The sequence below is a fragment of the Bufo gargarizans genome, chromosome 2 (assembly GCF_014858855.1).
Source record: "Bufo gargarizans isolate SCDJY-AF-19 chromosome 2, ASM1485885v1, whole genome shotgun sequence".
Taxonomy (NCBI): domain Eukaryota; kingdom Metazoa; phylum Chordata; class Amphibia; order Anura; family Bufonidae; genus Bufo; species Bufo gargarizans.
This window is the reverse complement of record NC_058081.1, coordinates 603061928-603081036: the sequence shown is the minus strand read 5'-3', so window position 1 is coordinate 603081036 and position 19109 is coordinate 603061928. Positions and strand designations below refer to the sequence as shown.

At 40.5% G+C, this 19109-nt stretch overlaps 1 protein-coding gene across 1 annotated transcript; it reads right to left on the bottom strand.

Annotated features, from left to right (window-relative positions):
- Positions 1-14232: 14232 nt before the first annotated feature.
- Positions 14233-18683, bottom strand: BSX (brain specific homeobox). The gene is made up of 3 exons (XM_044278298.1): positions 18419-18683; positions 15512-15702; positions 14233-14475 (listed from the first exon to the last, which is right to left on the bottom strand). The coding sequence occupies exons 1-3, from the start codon at positions 18681-18683 to the stop codon at positions 14233-14235; spliced, it is 699 nt and encodes a 232-aa protein (XP_044134233.1).
- Positions 18684-19109: the final 426 nt, after the last annotated feature.

The window sequence follows — 19109 nt, the reverse complement described above, 5'->3', positions numbered from 1 at the left end:
AATACTGCCTCCTATGTAGAAGAATATAACTACTATAATACTGCCTCCTATGTAGAAGAATACAACTACTATAATACTGCCCCCTATGTACAAGAATATAACTACTATAATACTGCCTCTTATGTACAAGAATATAACTGCTATAATACTGCCCCTCCGTACAAGAATATAACTACTATAATACTGGTTCTATGTACAAAAATATAACTACTATAATTTGGCCCTCTATATCCAAGAATATAACTACTATAATACTGCCTCTTATGTACAAGAATATAACTACTATAATACTGCCCCTCCGTACAAGAATATAACTATTATAATACTGGTTCTATGTACAAAAATATAACTACTATAATTCGGCCCTCTATATCCAAGAATATAACTACTATAATACTGCCTCTTATGTACAAGAATATAACTACTATAATACTGCCCCTCCGTACAAGAATATAATTACTATAATACTGGTTCTATGTACAAAAATATAACTACTATAATTCGGCCCTCTATGTCCAAGAATATAACTACTATAATACTGCCTCCTATGTACAAGAATATAACTACTATAATACTGCCCCCTATGTACAAGACTATAAATACTATAATACTACCCTCTATGTACAAGAATATAACTACTATAATACTGCCTCCTATGTACAAGAATATAACTACTATAATACTGCCCCCTATGTACAAGACTATAAATACTATAATACTACCCTCTATGTAAAAGAATATAACTACTATAATACTGCCTCCTATGTACAAGAATATAACTACTATAATACTGCCCCCTATGTACAGGAATATAACTACTGTAATACTGCCCCCTATGTACAAGAATATAACTACTATAATACTGCCTCCTATGTACAAGAATATAACTACTATAATACTACCCTCTATGTACAAGAATATAACCACTATAATACTGCCCGCTATGTCCAAGAATATAACTACTATAATACTGCCCTATGTACAAGAATATAACTACTACAGTATCTATTTTATCTCTCTAGATGCACAGAGGGATATACTATATTTATTTGACCCCTTTCATATCTCACTGATAACTCTCAATGGCGATTGAGACACTGTATCTAGAGTGAAATAGGTGTTGGCGCTTGGACAGATGGGCGCTCATCATTGACACATTTTCCTTCTTTTGTACTTCAGGTAATTACCATCAATATTAAATGAGATCAAATGCCTCCTCTCCCTTTCACATCTTTCGGTAGCACATGTTGGACATCCACCATATAAAGGGCCTTGTTTGAACCATTGTTCCAAAGACGATTGAGAGTTTTCCAGCAATACGTAAATATTCCCGCCCTCTGTAACAAATCTCGTAATTCAGACATATGATGGGGGCCGACCTCTATACAGAGAGGGCAGAGCGCGCCCAACAAGAGCAAAAGGTGATCAATTAAGAAATTATGTAGTCTTCTCCTACACATGGGCCGACTGCCATTCTATGGTAATAATAGGCCCATCAGCTCATTTTCAGGGTTTCTTATCCCACTTTAGCCTGGTCTTTACATCAAAGGGTCCGCAGCCGCTCGTCTTCTGGAGCAGAAAAGCTTCACTAATTTAGACCCTTAATGTGTTTTGCTAAAAGACGCTTTCAATTAAATGAATTCTATAGCCGGGAAAATAAAAGGAGCGAGCGGCTCTCCGGCAGCAATGATTTCTCATTAAATCAATAGGCCAATATTCATCCCGTCCTACATCTGCGCCTAAATGCTACAAAAGGAAAGAAAAAAAAAATAGAAGAGGCTTCATCAAAGAGATATGAAGGGTTAAATTGAGCCCATGATTTAATTAAAATATTAGAAAGAAGTAAATAGGTCTTTGATATTCGGCTAAAGATTGCACTGAACACGGCACTTGTGAAAGCGCGAGTGATTATGATTTCATTAACTCAACACGTTCACAACATGAGATTACAGCTCATTATGAAATGGAGATAAAATGTTCTACCAGGAAGAGGTTCACTGAGGTTACTCTGCGATTTGAGGGCATGATGGGAGTGGTGGTGGCAGGGGAAACGAGGTTGTAGTAATTTAAGGCACTAGCATAGTTATTTTCTAGCTATTTATAACATTAATTACATTTCTGGCTGACTAGAGGACGGATCGGAGAGTAATTAGAGGCGACAACTGGGCTGCTTTTTAGGTAATGGAAAAGTTGTCACAGCCCCACCTCTGTTGTATAGGTAGAATTAAAAGACTTTGATTAGGTTGGACTTGATTAACCTGCGTCTTTTTTAGCCTTATCAACTATGTAACTATGATGTAATATTCCAATCTGCCTCGAAAAATATCCATCAGAACATACATATTTATTATACTCACTGTACATGTAAGCTTTGGCCACCAGTACAAAATATGTACTGGGGCCCCACCTGCCATGTCTGCCATGTGCCATTTATAGGGCTGTTGTCTTCTTCTGACAGAGGGACCTTTGCCTTTACCCTGGATAGTTTGGTAGTTATCACTGCTAAAACGGTTAAAATGTGTGGGGATTATGGTATTGTATGTTTTCTGTCTACAAGCTGAAGAAGGGTAAGTAGGCCTTATTAATAATTACTAGGTGGCCTGCTCCACCCTCCCTATAGGGAAGAGTAGTTTTCAGTCTAGTTCAGTCTGGCGGGAGACAGAGAAGAATGAAGAATCAGAAAGAGAGCATTCTTGGAAAGAGTTACCAGCTAGCGTGAGAGACAGTGCTATACACTTGCAATTAAGACTACATTTGAGTGTAGCAGCCACTTAGAGGAGGTGCATGCTAAAAAGCCTGTGGAGACAATCTGCACTCGTGTGGCTAAATTTGTGAAAAATTCATATATGGAAGATTGACACAGAGAGGAAAAATCTAGTCCTGTTTATTACCTTTGCACCCTCTAGGACTGTAATAACTGTGGAAACTGCACCCTGCATAAGATCTGCCAGCCCATGGATGATAAAGCTGTACTGGAACTTTATTGACAGTAACAAACATTTAATTGCAAATCCAGACCCTTTATTTCATGTACCAACACCTGGATTGCTGACTGCATTGTGGGCATCATTTCTCGCTGGGATCCTTTCCTTCCATCCCCCAAAAAACAACATTAAGGGCACCCCAAACTACCACCAGGCATCAGAACCCCAATACCAATGTATACCTTAAGGGGAACAAAAAGTTGTGCCCCTCTTTTCACTATGCGTTGACCCAGGTATGCCAGGGAGGACCACATTGACCTGAAAGACTACCGCCACCATCTGGCTTCTACTTCCACTCCCGTCGTCCTCTTGCCTCCTTCCGGGGTTATCTCAGGTTGGCCCCTTTCACCTTATGTGAACCTGTGCAGGGCTCCCCCTTATGGAGGAAGAAAATATTGTGTATGTTGTTAACAACTGCAGAAATAAGAACAATTCTCTCTCCTGTGTGAACAAGGCTTTTTAAGAATCCCATATATTTTTTATATAAGGCATAAATCCCATCTGGCAATTTCTCTGTTAAATTCCTAGTATGATCATGTTGCTGGTGTCCGTCACATCTTCTATGCCATTATTTCATTTCCTCAGGCTCAGTTTCAAATTTTTATAGAATTAACGTTCTTATAAAAGTTACATCTAACATTTTTTTTTAAAGAAAAATATGTCTTTTTCCTCAGAGAACAGCGTCTTTCATGATCGCAGCAGTAGCATCATCATTCATCGAGTGTGAGCAGGGTGGTAATTTTCACCCTTCAGATGGAATAATAACAATAATTATCTATATTACACCCTATCATTACACAAGGTCGACACAGATCTTCTCCATCCACTTCACTGTAGACACAGATCCAAGAAGCCTCTCGGAAGTATGGAATTATCTCTCCAGATAATTGCTACTTACAGGCTGTGAATTCAATGGTCTTTGAGGCCACACTCATAGGGTGATGATTCCCGACCATCAATACCATCAGGCTATGAACTGTAACCTATGGTGAAGCCTTCACTGCGAGCATTTGGGTGACTTGATCTCTGCATTTATGGCAGCTGATGGTTCCATTTAAATACTCAAACGTTTTGGCAACTAAAACCAATATTTGGCAAACATATTAATAAATCCATGTTTCTAATTAGATAAAATGATCGTGATCATTGGTCGATTATACGCAGGCTTACGTGTTTTGTTTTGTTTTTTCATTTTCTTTTGGCCGCATAACTTAATTTTGAAACAGGACACCTAAGAAATTCTTAAATTGAGCAGGTTCCTGCGAATACAGCTGAGGGGTCACAGGGATCCACAAGAAGGATCTACTCAGCAAATGATCTGAAAGGGAAAGGAAGGATTACATAGTGCACATTATAACAACACTTCTATATGATGCATAGAGGAATTGGATCCTCCTCAGTGAGAGTGACTGATTGTGGTGACTCTATTACAACATACAAAAAAATAGCAGCCCCCCATTACATATGCAAACAATAGAACTAGGGACTAGAGATTATTCTGGATTACAGTAGTACTATATCTACTGTACATGAAAAATGGAAGCTCTTTGCGCACATTTTTGATCAAACGTTTGTCAGGCCCCTCTACCAACGTCAAGGTGGCTTCCGCAGATGGGTACCTAACACTAACAGAACTGCCTCTCGGGGGCCTAATTTAAGCCTACAATGCTCAGGGCCATGTAGGAAACAGCTATATGTATACTCTGCTCAGAAGCTCTGGGTAGATGGGTGGGGAGTGCTCAATCTAAACAAGGCAGCTACCTTCCAAACACACTGCAAGGAAATTTAGACTAGCACATGTAATGCAAGGCACCAACAAACAGACCAGTGATGAAAGCAAAAAGGTGTTTATTCACCAGAAACATAAACGTCCAGGACACTTGCTGGTAACAAGGAATAATAACAAAAAACCAGGCAAGGAGATTCCAGGAATAGTCACAACCAGTGCTGAATGATGCTATGCACTTGGCAGTCGAGTCACTCCAGATCTTGGGTCCGCTGTAAGGACAAAGTTCCTGGCAGTCTTCAGTCACTAGGAGTTGTGACCTATACCTGGTTGAGGGAAAATAACAGTGGGCACTGATCACCCTGAGAGACCTCCTTTTAAATGCCTGCTGACCAATCCCAGGGTGCCAAGTGTCCACTACCATAGGTGAACAAATTGCCCTGCACCTGAGTACAAGGCCTAAGGCAATCACAAGTTGATTAACCCATGGCTGGCTCCCTAATCCACTTTGCTCTTGTGAGTCAGTATAATATGCGCCACTGGTCGACGAAGTGCATAAGAAGCGCGTACTCGCGACCGTGTATCCCTTTGCGAACCTGCCCTTGTGCGTACGCACGGACGCATGATTGACTCAGCGCGAGTATGCGAGCGCGTGGACCCAGATGCAGAAACGGAAGTCGCAGGAGACACCGGAGACAACCCTGGCCGCGGCGTCTTGTCACTCGCCTGGCCACTCTGTCCCCGGGACTCCGACGGTCCTCCCCTCCGATGTCCACGCGAACGCATCTCCGCACTGGCTCGCAAAGGGGTCAGCGCTGGTGCATCAGAGACACGCATAACCTGTCCCGCAGCTCCACGAGGACCCCTCTTGGTTCCCCTGGAGTGCAAAGCAGGTGAGGATCTTACAGCACATCAGAAGTCACAGGTGCACATCCATAAAGCTAGCATACAGACAGCATAGAAAAAATGCATAGAAGCACACCATAACACATGCAAACATTAGAACTATGGATGTATAGTAGGTATAGTACCACTTTAATCCAGAATAATCTCTAATTCAATTGTTTGCATGTGTAATGAGGTGCTGCCATACGTTTTTTGTTTGTTGTCTGCATGCTAGCTTTATGGATGTGCACCTGTGACCTTTGATGTGCTAGTCTAAATTTTCTTGTAGTATGTTTGGAGGGTAGCTGCCTCCTTCAGATTGAGCACTCCCCACCTATCTGCCCAGGGCTTCTGAGCAGAGTATAAATGTAGCTGGTTCCTACACCGTCATGAACATTGTAGGCTTAGGTTAGGCCCAGGAGAGGCAGTTCTGTTAGTGTTCCGAACCCATCTGCGGAAGCCACCTTGACACCGGTAGAGGGGTCCGATACACGTTTGATCAAAAATGTACGCAAAGAGCTTCAATTTTTCATGTATAGTACCACTTTAATCCAGAATAATCTCTAATCTCTAGTTCTATTGTTTGCATGTGTAATGCTGTGCTGCCATACGTTTTTTGTTTGCTGTCTGCATGCTAGCTTTATGGATGTGCACCTGTGACTTATGATGTGCTAGTCTAAATTTTCTCCCTCTATTACATCATTTTCCATCCATCCATAATATAGAAGAGCTAATCCATAATGACAACCCATTTGAGCTACACATATGAAATGATATAGTGAATCCAACATCCAAGCTCATAGGGCACCCAGTGATGTCATAGTCCTTAAAGGCTATGTACATGTTCGAGGGCAATTTCTTTATGATTACATTTTACTTATTTTGGGCTAAAAATCATTTTTTTACTTACTTGGTCTTTATTAAAAATATTCAGCCGATCTGTCACAAAGTGCTGTTTGTCTAGCTTAGTGAATCCTAATTTTACTTTGTGCTGGTCATCTTATAACCCTTATCCCTAAATTATTTAAAGGTCATAAACACTACATTCTTATCAGTAAGATAAGAATTGAGCAATAATGAGTGTTTATAAGGTCAGAGATCAAGGATAAGGAGCCCATCAGTTGAGCTGTCTGACAGAACAGAGTGAAAATTCAGATCCTGCTACTATAGAAACTCAAGGCTACACAAATACAGTTATTGAAAATTTTAATAACGACCAATTGAAAAGAAGATTTTTAGTTCTAAATTAGTGCAATGCAATAATTAAATAAATGCCCCCAAAGGTGTATGTAGCCTTTAAATGACCATGAATGTTCTCGGCTGGAGATATGATATTCAGTTCTCACTTGCTCAGCTCTATAGTTTGTTCAGTTTGTTCAATTCTCGGTTACTCAGCTCTATAGGTTGTTGAACTTTTGACTAAACCCATAAGCAATTGATACGTTTGGCAATCTCAAAAGTATCAAGAATATTCTGCCATTTTTGTTCACTGTTTAACTGACGCCATTGGGATAGATTTTTGTGTCCAAGGATTCAGCAGAACATCGGCCATCTTAGGATGAGTTCACGTCTGTGCTAATATTTCCACTGATCTGCCCCGTTATAGGAGCAGAATAACAAAAATAACAAAATCGCTAGATCCACGACAAACATGGACACGATCCAACAGACACCATATACTGTAATGAGGTCTGTCGGTTTTCCACCAGGAAGCCCAGCATTTAACTGGATCAAATAGTTCAGCATTCTGCTTTTGTCCAGGTTTTTTGACAGAATTTGTGATGCAGGATCCTAATGTAGCCTCCAACATAGAGATAAACACAGCATAAGGCCCCATGCACACTGCCGTGTTTCACGGCCGTGTGCGGGCCGTGGAACCGCGGCCTGGATCTCTCCTGAGAGCAGGAGCGCACGGCGTCACTGGTTGCTATGACGCCGTGCGCTCCCTGCTGCCGGCACAGTACAGTAATACACTGGTATAGATCATACCAGTGCATTACTGTATTGCGGCGGCAGCAGGGAGCGCACGGCGCCATAGCAACCAGTGACGCCGTGCGCTCCTGCTCTCAGGAGAGATCCAGGCCGCGGTTCCACGGTCCGCACACGGCCGTGAAACACGGCAGTGTGCATGGGGCCTAAAGGCTGTATTAGGTCCCTTACGGGTACAATGCGTGAGGTAAACACATAGCACCTGCACTGAATCCTGACCCATTCATTTCAATGGGTCTGTGTACATTAGCTTTTTTTTTCACGCATCAGTTCTGCGTTGCGTGAAAAATTCATTGCATCTGCAAGCAAGTGCGGGTTCGATGCGTTTTTCACTGATGGTTGCTAAGAGATGTTGTTTGTAAACCTTCCGTTTTTTATCACGCACGTGAAAAACACATCAAAACGCACTGCACCCGCACGGAAAAAACTGAACAACTAAACGCAATCGCAGACAAAACTGACTGAACTTGCTTGCAAAATAGTGCGAGTTTCACTGAACGCATCCGGACCTAATCCGTCACGCTCGTCTGAAACCAGCCTTAGACTGGCTGATTGTTGGCCAGTTTATCGTTAGCTCTAGTGGTCCTCTGGAGACATCTAGTCCAAGGGCTGTGAGCTCAGGAAGTAGGCTTTTAGATCCAGAGCTTAGTTGTCTGTATTAGTGATGAGCAGCAGGGGCAATATTCGAATTCGCAATATTTCGCGAATATTTTGTAAAATATTCATCATATATTCTCAAATTCGAGATTATATTCTTGATTGCGAAAATCGGCAATATAATATTTGCGTAAACATTTTTCAAGCTGGTATAATTTTCCTGAGACTGGAGAAAATGGTTGGCACGGCAGAACATTAGAATAGCTTTATATGCAGATAGAGTGCTCCAATATATTAGCGCTTGCAAATTTCCGGCCATTAATGATGCGCATATTTTTTTGCAATACGTGCAACTTGTGACATCACAGCACTATGTCTGTAGCATGTATGTATGGACAGCAAACCTATCAGCTACACTATAGATCAATCTAACCTACACTGATTATCTCCCCCTAACTATCTGATTTATATATATATAAGTTAACTGTCTAATGTAATACAGCAAAGCACAGAGCGCAGCAATGTCACTGCTGTCTCTTTCATAACTGCAATAAACTTTAGAAAATGGCTGCTATGGAGGTTCTTATATAGTAAGGGGAAGGCAACTTTTCTATAGGTTGCTAAGCTGTGACAAAGCCTTCTCATTGGCTCACAAGCTAGAAGAAGGGAGGGATGATCACCTGATGTGTACTGTGTTAAAAAAAAAAACGGAATATTCATCATTATGAATATATAGCACTATATTCTAAATATTCGCAAATTCTTGAAGTGCCGATATTCGCAAAAAAATTTGATATTCGTGCTCAACACTAGTCTGTATAACTTCTCATGAGCTCTTACAAATACATGTTCTTACAACCATCATCTAATCCAGCTGTGCTTCATGTGTCCTGAGGCTGGTAACCATCTCTGCCCCTCTCTGTCTCCATTGTCCCTCCACCAGAAGACAGAAGCTGGTCCTGTCAAGGAGCTGGATCAAGAAACCCTGCAGTCAGCAATTTTTGGTGCAACAATTGTGCAAGATTCCAGAAACCAACGCATTAGAAACTAAAGGAATCAGTTCTGGCATACATTGTAATTCTGATGGACCCCATTATAGTCAATGGGGTCTGTTGGGTAATTTTGGTGTCCATCATGTGCCAGATACAAGAACATTTGTTTTTCGTTTTTCTGTTCCTGCAGTAGAGCAGAAAAAGGATGAATGCACCACAGATGTGATCCTAGCCATGTTTCTAAACCTAAAAACAAGTACCCCCTACTGAAAAAAAATGTCATCAAAGTACCCTTGAGCTTACATTGTGCTGCCTATTAATAACACATTATAAGCACAGGGTGTACCCCCTAGGGAACATGGGGGTACACATAGCACAGGTTTAGAACCCCCTGTAACATTCATGTGCCCTAGTATATAAAGGGAATGTTTTCATGAGACAGAAAGTAATACAAGTGCTATTCTGTTGTACATTTGTGACCCTCCCTCTCTGTGTATCTAACATATCAGTCAGCATTGTATATTATGCAGTTATCATACAGAATGCTGACATCATATACAATAACTATATAGATAAGGTATGTGATGTCAGTATTCTATATTATGCAGTTACTGTATGTGGTGTTAGCCTTTTATACAAGCTGCATTTATTGTATGTGATGTCAGCAATGTATATTATGCAGTTATTGTATGTGATATTATCCTTATATACATTGCTTTATATACATTGTAGTTATTGTACGCGATATAAGTAATGTATATTATGTAGTTATTGTTTGTGATATCAGCAATGTATATTATGAAATTATCGTATAGAATATTAACCTTATATATATTGCAGTTATTGTATGTGATATAAGTAATGTATATTACAGTTATTGTATGTGATATCAGCATAGTATATTATCCAGTTATTGTATAGGATATTAGCCTTATATACATTGTAGTTATTGTATGTGATATCAACATTGTATATTATGTAATTATTGTATGTGATATTAGCCTTGTATACTGTGCAGTTAATATAAATGAAGTCAGCATTGTGTTCTGTACTGTTACCGTATGTGATGTTGGCATTGTATATTATGTAGTCATTGTATGTGATGTCAGCACTGTATTCAATGCAGTTGTATATGATATCAGCATACAGTATTTTATAGTTGGACTTGATGTCTGTCTATTATTATTATACATTTTTTGCATGCAAGTAAAGTCTATTTGCAGTTATTCTATGTGATCACAGAATAGTATATGAGATACTGGCATCTGTATGCTTCGACATTTAGGCTAGGTCTAAACGACGACATATGTTGCGCAACAATAAGTCGCACGACACATAGGGCACAACTACACTGCAACATTTGTCGCGCGACATTTTGTCGCTCCAATGTCGCGTGACAATTTTTACAATGATAGTCTATGGTGTCGCAATGCGACATGCTGCGACTTGACAGTCGCAGAAAAATACATTTCAAATTAATTTTTTGCGACTGTCGCGTCGCAGCATGTCGCATGTCGCAGTGCAACACCATAGACTATCATAAAAATTGTCGTGCAACATTGGTGCGAAAAAATGTCACGCAACAAATGTCGTCGTGTAGACCTAGCTTTATACTACAAGCAATCCAGTAGACATTAGCCCTTGTGGTCTTAACCTTTATCAGACACAGTTGGTGCAGGTGCACACAGATAAGCCAAGGTAAGTAGGGATGAACCCTGTAGTGCTGAGTTCTCTTTCACGCTTTTTGGATTGGGGCATTGCTGGAGCATCCACCTACAACATCAATCCTGCTGCAATATTTTAAATTATTCAGTTATTTTTATGTGGTTAATAAAAAATATTTGCAGTTATTGTATATGATGTCGGCATGGCATATTATTTAATTTTGTTGTTATGTCATCATTGTATATCATACTGCTATTGTATATGATGCTAGTATTGTATATTATGTTGGTGTTGTATATAATCCCAGCATTGTATATTATACCGTTATTGTATGTGAGGTCAGCTTTGTATGCTATGCAGTTTTTGCATTTATGTGTGATTATTATTATTATTATTATTATTAGTCAACATTTTATAGAATTCGATTGGTCTATATGAATAGAATTGTATATTATATGGTTATTGTATATGGTGACAGCATTGTTTTATACAGTTATGTGATACCAGCATTGCAGGTTATGCAGTTGTATTGGGTGTCAGAATTGTTTGTTATTTAATTATTATATGGGAAGTCAATATTTTATATTATACAATTATTGTATATGAGATCAGTGTTGTATATTATGTAGTAGTCATTGTGTATGTTGTCACCATTGTGTTTTATACAGTTATTGTATGTAATCTCAATATTGCAGATTATACAGTTTGCTGTGTTTGATGTCAGCGTTCTTATTATGTGTGAAGCCATCATTTTAATTATGCAATTATTGCATATGATGTCAGCATTATATATTACCTATTAATTGTATATAATATCAGCATTGTATATTATACAACGATTATATGCGGTTATTGTATGTGACGTCAGCACTGTACTTTTTGCAGTTGTAAGTAGTTTCCTCGGATTCTGTTTTCTTCAGCTTTTGTCTTTTTATTTATTTTGTACATGATTTCCTGCAGTTTATGTTTCCGTATTTTATGACAGTATCTTGTACTGAGGGTATTGTAAAACTATAATAAACGGAGCAATCCTTAAGTCATGTGAAATATTCTGCAGTTATTATACTTTTGTATCATTTCCAGTCAGGATTCATCTCATCACTTGTGATAAATAAACTGTAAAAAATTGAATTAAATCGACAGATAAAGCTAAATTCAGGAGAATATAATATACTGTAAATATTACAATATTTGTGCATATTTCTATGATATCGGAGTCATGTGGATTGTACAGATATTCTCACACAATCAATGCAAAATAGATTTATTTCCATAAAACGTTGTCTCCATAAATCCTTTGTCCCGACATAAAAACAATGAACTTTTGAGGAAATTGATACAATGTAACATTCTTGTCCTTTTACACGGGCCGATTAACTTTGCCTGATCCAGGATTATATAGAAGGGGGGGGGGGGGGTATAATTAATTCTTCCTCCCACCCCCTCCTCAGTAATAATCCTGTTAAAATAATAACCGCGTCACTTGGATCAGTCCCTGGGAAAGAAGAACAAATTAATTACAGAAAACTGAGATTATCTGAGGAGGGGGCGCCCCCAACCCCCATCATCCCCTGGTCTGACCACAAGAGCTGACAAGTATAACTCTCTACGGGGGGGGGGCATTTACATACACAACAGGAATAGAAGAGCAGCCATCACCCCCTCATACATGAATTACACCCCAAGATAATGATATTGCCAGTGATTGTTTTAGGGACTAAAATATAATTTTGTTTGTTATGAATTCATCTACAAAGCCAATTATTGAAAAAAAGGAAAATAAATAATGCTAAAATTAATAATAGTTAAATAATGAATATGAAAAGAAGTAACAAGGATATCCACCACATGAGAAGTAAGAATTATGGGAATTATTTTAGCAGTTTATGTGTCATATTCAGTCAGTGTTGTACTGTACAGGGGGTCGTAGGATTGTGAGATTTGGATTATTTTAAGCAAAGTGTAAAATAAATACAATAATATAATATTATAAGACAATGAAAAAAGGCAAAACTGATATGAGGCTGTGAAAGCAATGGATGGAGCTAGACGGGGCCAGGAGAACTTGGGGTGGGGAGATGGGGGGTAGAGGAACAAGTGCTGTGGGGTTTGCAGGAGACAGAAGGGTACAGGAGGGGGGAGGACATGAGAAGACGCAGGGAGGGCACAGGCCAGAAGGCAAGTGGGGAGCAAGAGGGAAACAAGATGAGCACAACAGAGGGGGCAGGAGGGGGTGGGTTATTTGTTTTCTCTAATATATCTATTAAGTTAAATAATTATAATAATTAATACTGGAATACTGTGGGTCTTGAAGACTGCAGGGCCGATTATACGATTTTGGGTGTCCAGGCTGTAGAAAGGTGGTCCACAATACAGAGGGCAGTCCAGAATATACAGAGGACCAGACCATAATATATAAAGGACCAGTACAGAACATAAAATTGCCAGTCCAAAAAATGCAGAGGACCAGTTCAGAATGCACTGAGGGTAGTCCTGTATATACAGAGGACCAGACCAGAATATACAGCATTCCCGTTATCAATACACCAGTCAGTCCAGAATACACTGAGGGCAATTCAGAACAAACAGAGGACCAATCCAGTATATATGGAGGACAGTCTAGAATATACAGAGGACCAATCCAGAATACACTGAGGGCAATGCAGAATATACAAAGTGTAAGTCCACAGTATATGGAGGAGAGTCTAGAATATTCAGAGGACCCGTCTAAAATATACAGAGGACAAATCTAGAATACACAGAAGGCAGTCCAGAAGGATCGGTCCATTATATATATATACCGTATATATATATATATATATATATATATATATAGATATATAGATATATAGGACCAGTCAACCATAACTAGTACAGAATACATTAATGACATGACTAGCCCATTGTATATAAATGACCAGTCCGCAATATATGTGACCATTCCTACATATTTTGTATATAAAGGACCAGTCCAGCTTATATAAGAACTAGCCAGCATCTGGTGGATACAAGAGAGAAGGTCCAGAATAGGTTGGGTGAAAATGAGCAGTCCAGGACATAATAGGTACAGGGGACCAGTCAGCCCATATTCCTTCATAGTTGCCCAGTCCACCATATGTAAGGTATAGAGGAATTGTCCAGCATAGTGTACCAGTCCATCAGATAATGTGTGAGTAGTTTCCAGGTAATCACCCACTGTCTGTATGGCTGTTCTGAAAAGCTTTGGGGTGATCCAAGGGGTAAATGATGAGGGAGCTGGTTGAGTCCCCATTGTTCTCACTTGCGTGCCACTTTCATCTGTCAGTTCAAAGATCTACTAGCCTAGTGGTCTAGTAGGTTTCCCGTAGCAGTAGTCACAGAAGTGTCCTGTTTAATTGGCAAGGGGGGGGGGGGGTTATAATAGGTGGGGTGGGCACATGTCATCCTCAATTATGTCCACCTCATCATCCACCTCCTCCCTCAGGTAAAGGTTTTGGCTACTGTCCTTGTCTGCCCCAGAGTCCCCCCTGGTGTCCCCCATTTCTGTGTCACTAGAGCCGGGGTCCATGTGTCCGTCGCTTGATGGGGTCTTATCATCTTGACTTTTCCTCATCTGCTTTTTATGTTTCATTCTCCGGTTCTGGAACCAGGTTTTTACCTGCCAGGAATGAAATTACAAGGTAAGTAGCTGACCCAACAATATGTTCCAAATAGCTATATTGGGTTGATGGGGTCCCAATATAACCAGTAAAACCTTACCAACAGATAGATAGATAGATAGATAGATAGATAGATAGATAGATAGATAGACAGAAATATATATAGATAGATAATAGCTACTGTAGCTAGCCATTAGATAGATAGTATCTACTTGGATGATAAATGTATAGCTAAATAGATGATTAATAGATAGACAATAGCTAGCTACAGAGATAATAGATGATAGATTGATTGATAGATAGATAAATAGATGTATAGATAGATAGATATAGATCATTTTCCCCTTTCCTTATACGTGCCATCTCGGAGGTGTTGTGGGCCAGTTTATAGGTAGTTTACACTACCTATAGCCTAGTTCACACTTCAGTTATTTAATCAGTTATTTCCATCAGTTATTGTGAGCCAAAACCAGGTTGGGGTCAAAAACACAGAACAGGTGCAGATCTTTCCTGTATACTTGATCTCTGTGTAGACTTCATTACTGGGTTTGCCTCACAATAACTGATGGAAATAACTGACCAAATAACTGATGTGTGAACTGGACCTAATGTGTATCTACACAAATGGGAATCGGATCATAATGCTGGGTTCACATCAGCGCTGTGAACTCCGGCAGTCTGTTCCGGCGAGGAATAGCCAGATACCACCATGCCGACTTTTGGCCGGAGAAATAAAATGTTGCGTGTAGCATTTCTTGTCTAGCTGAAAGGCAGCATGTACGCAGATGTAAACCCGGCCTAAAACTGATCCCCTAGTTGCTTCTGGGAGCAGTTTTATGACAGGAGATGGTAGTCTACATGTTGGAGTTCTCCCAGAGCTGGCAGCAATATATTGCTGGATTAATAGTTCACACCTCTGGTGGATCTACAATCAGATGTGATCAATTCAAACAGAAATAACTGATGAGCATGAGGTGACCTCCTCTCTATCACCCCTGGAGCACCCTAAGGTCAGCTCTCTGGATCTGCAGTTACCTGGGTCTCGGACAGGCTGAGGGCTGTGGCCAGCTCGACTCTCTCTGGGGTGGACAGGTAGCGCTGCAGCTCGAAGCGTTTCTCCAGGCCAGAGAGCTGGGAGTCTGAGAAGACAGTGCGTGCTTTCCTTCTTCTGCTGTGCTTCCCTGGTAGCTCTGTGTGGTGGGGAAATAACGCCGGCATGGGCAGACCTGAGAGGCAAGGGCAACAGGTGAGCAGGGCAGTGGCAGTAAAGTACAAGATAGTCAATAGCTATGGACACAGGGCAACTATGGCCAAAGGAGGTCAGAGGTTTAGCATGGTTCATGAGGCAAAGGTAGCACCTGTTGCCTGAGAGGCTCCAAGCTACCCCTCTGTCATACTCTATGGACACAGGGCAGCATGTTCTTTGGACACAGGAGAGCATGGTCTATGGACACAAGGCAGCATGGTCTATGGACACAGAAGAGCATGGTCTATGGACATAGGAGAGCATGGTCTATGGACATACGAGAGCATGGTCTATGGACATAGGAGAGCATGGTCTATGGAAACAGGAGAGCATGGTCTATGGACACAGGAGACCACGGTCTTTGGACACAGGAGAGCATGGTCTATGGACTTGGAGAACATGGTCTATGGAAACAGGACAGCATAGTATATGAACACAGGAGAGCATGGTCTATAGACACATGAGAGCATGGTCTATGGACACAGGAGGGCATGGTCTATAAACACAGGAGAGCATGGTCTATGGACACAGGAGTGCATGGTCTATGGACACAGGAGTGCATGGTCTATGAACACAGGAGAGCATGGTCTATGGACACAGGAGAGCATGGTCTATGGACACAGGAGAGCATGGTCTACGGTGGTGGTGTGGTCTGTCTGGCTTCATGCTCCATCTTGACTCATCCTTAGTCAGATATTGGTGTAAGAACCCACAGTCCAGTATGGTCTTAGGCTCGGACTGGCCCACAGGGGAACAGGTGAATCCCCCGGTGGGCTCCTAAGCAAGATGGCCCCCTAGTCCCCTATACCCTGCTCAAGTGGCACATGTCACAGTAGACTGACATATAGATAAGCTGGTTGAGATGCTATACAGTACATTGTGCATGTCCATAAAATTAAAAAAAACTTGGTAGTGTGGGCAGGTAGTATATGCATGTAGTTTTACAGTGAGCCCCAGAATGAATTTTACTGGTGGGCCTTGGGTATCCCAGTCCGACACTGGTCTTAGTACTGTGTTATCCAGTACAATGGTTGACATACTGTACTGTATGTATATCATGGCTGTATGTTCACAGAGTGAGCTATTATTTCAGCACTATGAGCGATATCTATTTCAGCTACATGGACACATAGTACAGTATCGGGATCTCTGGGTGTAATGCTGAATATTGTTACTGAATAATTGTAAGGGAAATTAAATGAAGCAATAAACCAAGTGTGCTCTGGTTATGCAACAAAATGTAAATAGTTTAATTACCGTAGGGGATGTAATAATTATTATGTCTATCAATGGTTTACATAGGACTGATTAACATCTACCTGTACTATTTAAATTACCATGAAATCTGTCTTGTTACATAGGACTGCAGGTAAAACCTAATGCATTGTACTTAGATTACTATCTTTGTTTTATGTGTTGTTACACAGGACTGCAGGTGACTTCTACTACATTACCTGTACTCATGGAGTTATGATTGTGTTATCTGTGGTGTTACATAGGACTGCAAGTGACATCTACAACATTATCTGTACTCCGAGAGTTATCACTGTGTTATCTGTGATGTTACATAGGACTGCAGGTAACATCTACAACATTATCTGTACCCCGAGAGTTATCACAGTGTTATCTGTATTATATTACCTGTACTCAGAGTTACAGTGGTATATATATATATAATAAAATAACCGGCTTAGCTCCACTACTTCTGTTTTATACTTTTGTGGGTTAGGTATATTTGTAATGTTTCCATATATTGCAGGGAGGCTTAACACTAGATTAATTACACGTAACACCCCTGTATATTATATAATTGGCTTTGCTATTAATGTGAATAATAATAATAATATTTTTTTTTTGTATTACTACTACTACTTTCATAAATAATTCCGACATGGCAATTTATTTGTTGTTCTAGGTAGGGCTGCAGGTATGCTAAGCCATTACAATGCAAAGCAGAAATTCAGCTATCAATACAGTTTAGCAATAAACCTGGATTGGGTCTTCTCTTATCTCCAATGTCTCTGTTTTTAATGTTCCTCCTTTCCATAAAATCATAACCATATCTCTATACTTCAGAAGATAATGCCTTATATTAATCTGAAAAATCCCATATATATATAGGTAAATATGAATTCATTTTGTGCAGTAAATTCAGACTTGAGGTTCAGTAGATGTTACCTGCAGTCCTATGTAACACCACAGATAACAGGCAGTGATAAATCTCTGAATACAGACAAACCTGCAGTCTTATGTAACACCACAGATAGCACAGTGATTACTGAGTACAGATGACAGATAATTTATATCCATTCCTATGTAACACTATTTGTCTCAAATTACAAACTCAGTACTGCAACATTGGTAATCTCTGCTGTGCTATATCTGTTACTACACAGAAAAGTATGGTAGGTAAAGTATGTCAGCAATGTGGGCACCAAAGTATGAATTAACAAACTCATTGCTGCTACATCTGTAAATGATCACAATTGATATGCTGTTTGTAATGTTTATTTCCCTATATATAAGGTAGTAAGTTGCTGCGGATTTCATTCATGTTCTTCTATTATTTTTATATTATTTATAACCTTACAAATAAAACCAATTAATAAGGTAATAATAATATATATTATATAAAAAGAACAGTCAATAGTTCAGGCCCAGCACAGAGTTTGGGGCCACTGAGGGGTGTCACTCACCTGAGGTGGCTAGGAAGAAGGGGTGGTGGTCAGGTTTGTGTAAAGGGTGGTGAGGATGTGGTGCCAAGATAGTTGGGGTTGGCATCAGAGGGTAGCCATAGTCCAGCAGGGGCACCCTGGACGTGAAGACGTTTGAGCTGAAATGGCTGCTGCTGGTTGACTCTCGCAGGGGTTTGGGTTTGTGTAGTAAGATGTCCTCTATGAAGAATGAGGTAGGTCTCTGGGTGGACACCTGATGCACTGGGGAGGTAAAGTTTAAATTCATGGTACCAGGGGCTGGGGTCCTGGAGAAGTGCTGGAGTCCTACACTCAGCTGAGGAGGACACAGGAGGCACCAGCAATGGGCTGCAGGTTGGTTGCTGTAATGAAAGGGTCCTGGAGAGACTGAGAACATCCACCACTCCGTACAGAAGAAGGAAGAGGAGGAGGAGGATGGTGAGGATTATGGTGAAGAGGATGATGGAGAGGACTGGAAGTGCCAGCAATGGACTGCTGCCTGGAGGGGAGGATGGGGTCCCAGCTCCAGGAGTTCTCTTTGGACAGAGGAAGATGAGGGTACACTGGGTTGCAGGTTGGAGGGGTCTTACCTCCAGCTGCTGCCACCACTCAGCAGAGGAGGATGAGGATGAAGAGGGTGGGGATGAGGAGGACACTGGAGGGGCCAGGGTCCTGGGAGCCTCTCCTGAGAGCC

Excerpts from the sequence above, each read along its gene's own strand:
- BSX (XM_044278298.1), bottom strand. The coding sequence starts at position 18,683 with ATGAATTTAAACTTTACCTCCCCAGTGCATCAGGTGTCCACCCAGAGA. Across the intron at positions 15,703-18,418 it reads CTTCTTCCTAGCCACCTCAG|GTCTGCCCATGCCGGCGTTA; the intron begins GTGAGTGACACC and ends CTTGCCTCTCAG. Across the intron at positions 14,476-15,511 it reads TCAGCCTGTCCGAGACCCAG|GTAAAAACCTGGTTCCAGAA; the intron begins GTAACTGCAGAT and ends CATTCCTGGCAG.